Source organism: Saccopteryx leptura, chromosome 1 (genome assembly GCF_036850995.1).
Source record: "Saccopteryx leptura isolate mSacLep1 chromosome 1, mSacLep1_pri_phased_curated, whole genome shotgun sequence".
NCBI classification, from domain to species: Eukaryota; Metazoa; Chordata; class Mammalia; order Chiroptera; family Emballonuridae; genus Saccopteryx; species Saccopteryx leptura.
The window spans coordinates 54,404,399-54,413,890 of record NC_089503.1 but is presented as its reverse complement, the minus strand read 5'-3'; the positions used below and the strand labels follow the sequence as shown (position 1 = coordinate 54,413,890).

The window sequence follows — 9,492 nt, the reverse complement described above, 5'->3', positions numbered from 1 at the left end:
AGCACAATGAAAAGAACAAATCCTTTGTTGCTAAAGGAAGCAAGTGGGATATGTTAAACATTAAGCTAAAATTCCTAAGATTAAATACAAAAAAAAAATTTCTACTTCTCTAACACTTTGATGGTGGGATGTAGTCATTGTGTGTGTGCTGATGCATGTGTATTGGTGCTGGGTTGGATTCTCAACAGTTAAAGCTTCAGTGTTTGGGGCTTTTTTAAGGAGGGGTAGAAGAGATTAATACAGCTGTTGTACCTAACATATTTTTACTAGCAATCCAGAGACTGCAAAACTGAGTGAGCTGTCACAAAAATTAGAGGATAATTCAAAATAAATATGAAGCTATAACATACTCCCTAATTTTTGTGAGCAGTGTACATTCACAATATTGTACAACTTATCACCACTCTCTAAATTCATAGTATCATATTTCATCCCTGCAAAAAGATATCCTGTACCCAGTAAGCAGTCACTCCTCATCTTTTCCTCTCTCCAGCTCCTAGAAATCATCAATCTGATTTCAGCCTCTATGAAATTATTCTGGATATTTCATATAAATAGAATTACATATATATGGCCTTTTGTTCTAAGCTTCTTTCACTTAGTACGTTTTTAAGTTTTATCCTTGTTGTAGCATATATTAGTACTTCATTTCTTCTTATGGCCAAACAATATTCTATTTTAAGGATAGATCATTTTTGTTCATACACCAGTTGGTGGACATCTGGGTTGTGTCCATACTTTGGCTATTGTCAACAGTGCTGTTGTGAAACTTCTTGTATAAGATTTGTTTGAACATCTGTTTTCAATTCTTTTAGTTACATACACCAAGAAGTGGGATTTTAAAGAAACTGCTTAAGTTTTTGAAGAAATATGCCCAACTTTTTGATGAAAAAGTTGTACAATTTACAAAAGCTTTTAATTCTGATGAAATTCAAGTTGTGTATATTTTTCTTTTATTAATTTACTTTGTCCAATATAAGAAATCACTGCCAATTTTGAGTTCATAAAAGTTTACCCTGGACCTGGCCAGTTGGCTCAGCGGTAGAGCATCGGCCTGGTGTGTGGAAGTCTCGGGTTTGATTCCTGGCCAGGGCACACAGGAGAGCACCCATCTGCTTCTCTACCCTTCCCCTTCTCCTTTCTCTCTATCTCTCTCTTCCCCTCCTGCAGCCAAGGCTCCATGGGAGCAAAGTTGGCCCAGGCACTGGGTGGATCCCGGTCAGATGCATGTGGGAGTCTGTCTGTCTGCTGCTTCTCCACTTGCTTCTCACTTTGGAAAAATACAAAAAAAAAAGTTTACCCTTATGTTTTATTCTAAGAGATTTATTTTTTCAGTTATTAGCAACAAATCTTTGATCCATTTTGAGTTTTTTAATATTATGTAAGGGTCCAACTTTATTCTTTTTATGTGTGTATCTAGTTGTCTCAGCACCATTTTGAGGATATTTCTTTCTCCATTGAAGGGTCATGACACCTTTATCAAAAACCAATTGACCATAAATATATGGATTTATTTATCAAGTCACAATTTGAATTGATTCATCTAAAAATGTATTGTTGTGCCAGTATCCTTTTTGAACATTTTAGCTTTATAATAAATATTCAGATAAAGAAGTGTTAGTCCTCCAACTTTATTTCCATTTTCAAGATTGTTTTTCTATTCAAGGTCCCTTGTTATTACATATTAATTTTAAAATCAGCTTTTCCTTTTCTGCAAAGAAAGGACATTGGACTTTTGGTAGGTATTGCACTGAGTCCATAGATCACTTTGGAGAAATTGTCAACACCATAATTCTTTTAATCCATGTATACAAAATGATGTTACATTTATTAAGGCCTTTAAATTTTTTCTTTAGCAGTGCTTTGCAGAAATCTGGCACTTGCGTAGTTAACTTTATTCCTAAATATTTCATTATATTTGGTATTGTAAATTAAATTATTTTTTCAAATAGATTATTGCTGATATGTAGAACTACAACTAATCTATGTTATTTTATATTGTGCAATTTTTAAAAGTTGTTTATTAGCTCTAATAGATTTTTTGTGAATTCTTTATAATTTTATATTTATAAGATTGTGTCTTCTACAAATAGAGAGTGTTTACTTTATCCTTCCTAATTTGAATGACTTTTTCTTGCCTAATTACTTTGGCTAAAGCCTCTAATATAATGTTAAATAGCAAAGGTGAAAGCAAACATGCTTTTCTTGTTTGTCATCTTAAGTTTTTAGTCTCACCACTGAATATGACAAGAGGTGTAGTTTTATCTGCACATGCCCTTTATTACATCAAAGAAGTTTTCTTGTATTCCTAGTTTGTTGATTGCTTTTATCATAAAATAGTGCTAAATTTTGTCAACTGGTTGTTTGGGGGTTTTTTTTGCATTAATTGAGAAGATTATGTATTTTTCCTCTCATTTTATTAATGTTGTATAATGCATCAATTGATTTTCTTATCTTGAACAAATCTTGTGTTCCTGAGAGAAATTACACTTGGTCATGATAAACCTTTTGAATATACTGTTGGATTTGGTTTGCTAGTATTTTTTTGAGAAATTTTTATCTAGATTCACAGAAATACTTCTCTGTAGTTTTCTTATCGAAAAATATGTATATTCCATAACATGACAACAAACCCTACTGTGTATGTGTATGTGAATACATATGAATTGACTTTTTGAATCCACTGTATGTTTTTTACTGGAATGAGTTATAGTCTATGTTTTCATATAATTACCTCAAGGTCAGCCAGCGGTGAGGGAATAAAAATTTTTAAGGTCTTCACTGGTCCCATGCATAGTCATATACATGTGTATGACTTTCTTGTTTAGAAATATTTCAGAGCTTTGAAAATCTCTGTGTGGTCAATTTATTTTCCAGTTTTGCCTTTTAAGTCTTTTTGGTCAGTCTCTTGTTAGCTCCAACTCTTAACGCTGCTTCAAGAAGTTGCAATGTTAACAAATTTCTATTGATTTTTTTTTCACTAATAGCCTAGGGAAAAGGCTATTTACAGTGAGTGAGTTCTGAGTTAGGTCAAATAAAAATGCACCCTGTGAGAAAGAACTTCCTGAGACTTTCCATATAGGTTAAATAAAAGTTTTCAAGGACTGTATGTTTAAGATACTATTAGTTCCCATCCCAGGGGATTTTGGGTCTTAAAAAATATATATAAATACTTTCAATTCAGCATAATAAATGGGATGCCCCAAGAAAATGCTAAGGGCATTTTCATAGAGATTTAGAGACTAAGGTAAATAACATTATGGTTACATTGTAAAAAATAACAAAAAGGTATAAGTTTATATCAAGATAATAGAGAGCAATGGAGAAAAAGTGAAAATAAGGAAAACAAGATGAAGAGGGAATACACACTCATGAGCTTCTGAACCTGCCCTTTACCTACATTTACTTATACCTACGACCATGCATAATTCCATATACCAAACAAAATGATGAAAGCCGATGTGGAAGGGGATGAACCAATATATCCTGTATCAATGTAGGTATTGTTTCAGACCTTGCAAGCAGATGGACAGATGTGAATAACAGGAGGGTAGGAGTAGTTTTTTTCTATTGTTTAGAACTGCATTAAATATAGCAAAGGTGCTCAATACATTCTTTGAATGATGAATTTATGAATAAGTGAATCATGGGTGTGACTCTGAGGGGTAGACTTATGTGCAAATAAGACCTAGAGATAGGATGATGAGGCATCTGAGAAAAAGATGACAGGATGGCCAGAAACTGCAGATTATGCAAAGATGAGAAAGTGTACATTATGTACTCTCTTTATGACCATAAGTTGCAGGAAATGGGAATGTATGGATATGGCATGTGGTGGGGGTTGGTGAAATTGGGTAGAGTAAAAAGATGCAACATTGAGGAAAAGACTGCTGAATAGCTGATTATAATCCTATATAGCACTCAAAGGTTAGGAGGTCAAATGAGGGGCTGGGACCAGTCTTATTTCTGGACCCAAAAGAGATTGGGAGATTTAAAATTATATGTTTAAATAATAGATCAGTATACATTAGAGAATGATTAGTGATTGGTTGTATTATAAATGTTTGCTAACTAGAAATGATATTCTCTCAGAGAGGAGGGAAGTACAAATTTTCAAGCTCTTAAACCACAGAAATAAATTCAATGTGTTGATTTTCTTAGATGTATTCATATTTTATTTATAAAATTTCTGCTATATGAAGCTTCAAGAGTGACCAAGATATCAGACAATTAAAAGTCTGGTCACCGATCTACTAAGTTTCTAGATAAGGTCATTAAGAGAATAACAAATTCCCTTTCTATGTTTTTTGTTGTTGTTTTTTTTTTCATTTTTCTGAAGCTGGAAACAGGGAGAGACAGTCAGACAGACTCCCGCATGCGCCCCACCGGGATCCACCCGGCACGCCCACCAGGGGCGACGCTCTGCCCACCAGGGGGCGATGCTCTGCCCATCCTGGGCGTCGCCATGTTGCGACCAGAGCCACTCCAGCGCCTGAGGCAGAGGCCACAGAGCCATCCCCAGTGCCCGGGCCATCTCTGCTCCAATGGAGCCTTGGCTGCGGGAGGGGAAGAGAGAGACAGAGAGGAAAGCGCCGCGGAGGGGTGGAGAAGCAAATGGGCGCTTCTCCTGTGTGCCCTGGCCGGGAATCGAACCCGGGTCCTCCGCACGCTAGGCTGATGCTCTACCGCTGAGCCAACCGGCCAGGGCCCCTTTCTATGTTTTGACTGGTCACTGTGCTTTTATTTTCTCTCTGTTTTTGCTCTTCACTCCATCTAGAATAAAATATTTCTGTCTTTGGCTGAAGAATTATTCTGTGAATCTAAACATTAGCCTCACTTCTTCTTGGAATTTTTCTTGACCCATCTCTTTACCTACATTCTGTGCATATTTCCAAATAACACTTGCAATACAATTTTCAAATTTCACCTTTAGAAATTTTATCTCCCTTTTTCCTCATTCATTTCCTTGAGGGAATGTGGCCAGTTAATTCAAAATTATATACAAATTGCCAAATCAATGCTAATACAAAGAGGAATCACCTCACCATTTAACTTTTATATTCCCCCACTAATAAAAGGCAGAATTTTATCTTTGTTATTTTCACATTACAAAATTGAGAACTTCAACTGTCTCCTCTCCAACTTTAGCAGTTCAAATTTACATACAGAAACACAGAAAAGCATTTGCCATGACACAAGTTTAAATAGGATATATTTCTTTCTATATATTTTTTAAAAGATAAATTACTTTCATATGCATATATCTCTGATAGAAGGCTCTAAAAACTCTGACCTCTGCCAATATTCAAGTATTAAAAGCTTTCTGCACAGGCCTGACCTGTGGTGGTGCAGTGGGATAAAGCATCGACCTGGAACACTGAGGTCGCCGGTTCGAAACCTTGGGCTTGCCTGGTCAAGGCACATATGGGAGTTGATGCTTCCTGCTCCTCCCCTTCTCTCTCTCTCTCTCTCTCTCACTCCTCTCTCTCTAAAAAAAAATCAATAAATAATAAAAAAAAAGCTTTCTGCACAATTTGAATCAAAGCTTACTGCACAACTTCTAAATTGAAAACTTTCATGGGGCAACACATTTTTCAGATATATGAATAAACAAAAATAGTCTATTCTTCCATAAGAACTAGACCATCTAATATGATATTTACAGACAAACATACAAATACATAAACATGCACACATATGCATACATGCACACAGCAATTTAGGGTTTTAGATTTTCTTATAGGAGAATACTTAAGATTATTAATACCAAAGAAATCTTCACACACATTAAACAGAATGTGTGAAATAGTCTCAGATACACAGACTGTGAAATTTATTCTTTCCATTTATTTCTGACTACACTGATTTAAATTGGAGTTTGAATTTCCATTATGCAGACAATATTCTTCAGCCTACTCTTCTTTTTGGGAGACGTTTTTAAAAATATTTTTTCTTTTTAAATTATAGTTGACATAGAATATGTATTTGTTTCGTGTATACAACCCAGTAATTAAACATTATATAGCTTACTAATTGATCATCCTGATAAGTCTCATGTCCATCTAATACCTTACATGTTTATTAGAATATTATTGACTATTTTCCCTATGTTGTACCTTATATCCCCATGATTATTCTGTAACAACTAATTTGTACTTCTTTCTTTTTTTGTTGTATTTTTCTGAAGTTGGAAATGGGGAGGCAATCAGACAGACTCCCGCATGTGACCGACAGGGATCCACCCTGCATGCCCACCAGGGGCGATGCTCTGCCCATCTGGGGTGTTGCTCTGTTACAACCAGAGCCATTCTAATGCCTGAGGCAGAGGCCATGGAACCATCCTCAGTGCCCGGGCCAACTTTGCTCCAATGGAGCCTTGGCTGTGGGAGGGGAAGAGAGAGACAGAGAGGAAGGAGAGGGGGAGGGGTGGAGAAGCAGATGGGCGTTTCTCCTGTGTGTCCTGGCCGGGAATCAAACCCAGGACTCCTGCACGCCAGGCCAACACTCTACCACTGAGCCAACCAGCCAGGGCCTTAATTTGTACTTCTTAATCTCATCTCTGTATTTATGATTCTGTTTCTGTCTGCTTGTTTATTTTGTTATTAGAAGGGAGCTCCCAATAGACTGTCAGCTGATGTCTCAGTAGAAACTTTATAAGCCAAAAAGAAGTGGCAAGAAATATTCAAAGTGATGCAAAGCAAGGACCAACAACCAAGATGATTCTACCCAGGAAAGCTATAATTTAGAATTAAAAAACATATAATAATGCACATCCAGACAAGAAAAAGTTAGAGGTGTTCACTATGACCAAACCAGTATTAAATAAAATGTTAAAGGTTTTTCTTTAAGAAGAAGGGAAAAAAAAGAGATAAAAATATAAACAATAAAATAACAATTAATTAATATATATCTATCAGCTTGACCAGGCTGTGGTGTAGTAAATAGAGCATCGTCCTGGGATGCTAAGGTCCCAAGTTTGAAACCCTGAGGTCGCTGGCTTGAGCATGGGATCATAGACATGACCCCATGGTCACTGGCTTTAGCCCAAAGGTTTCTGGCTTGAGCTCAAGATTACTGCCTTGAGTTCAAGGTCACTGGCTCAGCTGCAGCCCCCTACCCACCATCAAGGCACATATGAGAAAGCAATCAATAAACAATTAAGGCATCACAAAAAAAAATTGATGCTTCTCAACTCTCTCCTTATTTCTCTGTCCTGATCTTTCTCTCTGTCTCTTGCTAAAAAAACAAACAAAACAAAAACGTATCTATTAACACTTGAATCTACAAAACAAACGAGCAGATTGAGTGGTTTTTATTAGGGAAAGCAATAACAGGGTAATCTGGCTTTATTTCTTGTGCCACAGGATGGTCAAGAGAGTCTAGCAGAATGTGAGGAGTGTATTTAATCTCTTTTCCTTTTTTGAAACAATTGAGATATAATTGACACATAACATTATGTAAGCTTATGTCATAAAACATATTGATTTCATATATTTCTATTTTATGATAAGAATACCACCATACTTTTAGCTGTCATTCCTATCACATCACAAATTTATCATTGTGTTTTATTGTGTTTGTGTGATCAGATCATTTAAGATTTAGTCCCACAAATTTTGAAGTATATATATAATGGTGTTGTTGATAAAAATCATTATCTAACCTCTTTCTCAGTAAGAACAAAAGATAATTAAAATGTTCTTTCATGTTTTGTCAGGAATAGGGACAAATGAATAAGAGGAGCAGGAGTCTCTAATGGAAAGTCAATAATAGTGTCTCACGTACAAAAGTTACCTGTAGCAGAAAAAATGTCTATGCTTAACGACACCCGCTTCCATCCTTCTTCATTCGTTTTGCTTGGAATCCCTGGGCTGGAAGATAAACACATCTGGATTGCATTCCCCTTTTTCTTTGTGTATCTAGTTTTACTCTATGGGAATGCTGCTGTCCTGTTTGTGATCCAGACTGAACATAGTCTCCATGAACCCATGTACTACTTCCTAACCATGTTGGACTCCATTGACCTGGGCTTGTCCACAGCCACCATTCCCAAAACGCTCGGCATCTTCTGGTTCAGCCTCAGAAATATATTTTTTGAAAGCTGCCTTTCTCAGATGTTCTTCACTCACTTCTTCATAGCCATGGAGAGCGTTGTGTTGGTGGCTATGGCCTTTGACTGCTACATTGCCATTTCTAAACCCCTTCGGTACACCGTGATCCTCACCAGCAAAGTCATCGGCATTGTTTCAGGCATTGCCATTCTGCGGAGCCTGTACATGGTGACCCCACTAGTGTTTCTCCTCCTGAGGTTGCCCTTCTGTGAGCATAATATCATCCCTCATACCTACTATGAGCACATGGGCATTGCCCATCTAGCCTGTGCCAGCATCAAAGTGAATATAATGTTTGGCCTTGCCAACACTGGTCTCTTATTACTGGATATGCTCTTAATTATTCTCTCCTATGCCAGGATCCTCTATGCCGTTTTTTGCCTTCCTTCCTGGGAGACTCAACTCAAAGTTCTCAACACCTGTGGGTCTCACACTGTTGTTATTTTAACTTTTTTCATACCTGCTTTTTTCTCACTCTTGACACACCGATTTGGCCACAATATTCCCCAATATGTTCACATTTTGTTGGCCAACTTATATGTGGTTGTTCCACCAGCCCTCAACCCTGTAATCTATGGTGTCATGACCAAGAAGATTAGGGAGTGAGTTCTGAAGATTTTTCTCAAGACAGATAGCTAACCAGTCAGAGATCTTGGAAGGTTAAATAGAATTTCTGCACTGTAAAATATAGATTGTCTTATGTCTAACTGAGTAGAAAAGAAATTCAAAGTAGAATACTGAAACAAATACCATTAATTCTCTTTGAGTTGCAGGATTTAAATTTAACATTATATTAATGATAATGTTGGCTTGAGACAATTTTTTATTTTTTTTACTGTGATAGAGGTATTTGGGGACACATAGGGACTGACAGACAAGAAGAGAGAGAGGTTAGAAACATCAATTTTTGTTGCAGCACCTTAGTTGTTTATTGATTGTATTCTCATCTGTGTCTTGACTGGGGGGCTCCAGCTGAGCCAGTGACCCCTTGCTTAAACCAGCAACCTTGGGCTTTAAGACAGCCATCTTTGAAATCAAGTCAGCAATCAAAGGTCATGTCAATGATCCTATGCTGAAGGACGACAACCTCAGGGTTTTAAACCTGGGTCTTTGGAGCCCCAGGCCAATATTCTATCCACTGCACCACTGCCTGGTCAGGTGATTGGGACAATTTATTTTCCCCATGCAAAAAAATGAATTTACACCCTAAATTTACATCATAGATAAAGTTAATCTATAATTGATCAGATAACTAAAGACAAGAGCCAAAATTATATTAAAAATTAATTATAAAATTGATTGCAAGATTTTGTTCATAATACAATAGCAAGAAATATTTTTAAATGATTAATTGACTTTCATTAAAATTAAAAAAAATTTA

General features: G+C 36.5%; 1 protein-coding gene across 1 annotated transcript; it reads left to right on the top strand.

Annotated features, from left to right (window-relative positions):
- The first annotated feature begins 7,808 nt into the window (after positions 1-7,808).
- LOC136394113 (olfactory receptor 52E8-like) lies at positions 7,809-8,717 on the top strand. The gene has a single exon (XM_066366745.1). The coding sequence runs from the start codon at positions 7,809-7,811 to the stop codon at positions 8,715-8,717; it is 909 nt and encodes a 302-aa protein (XP_066222842.1).
- The last annotated feature ends 775 nt before the right edge of the window (positions 8,718-9,492 follow it).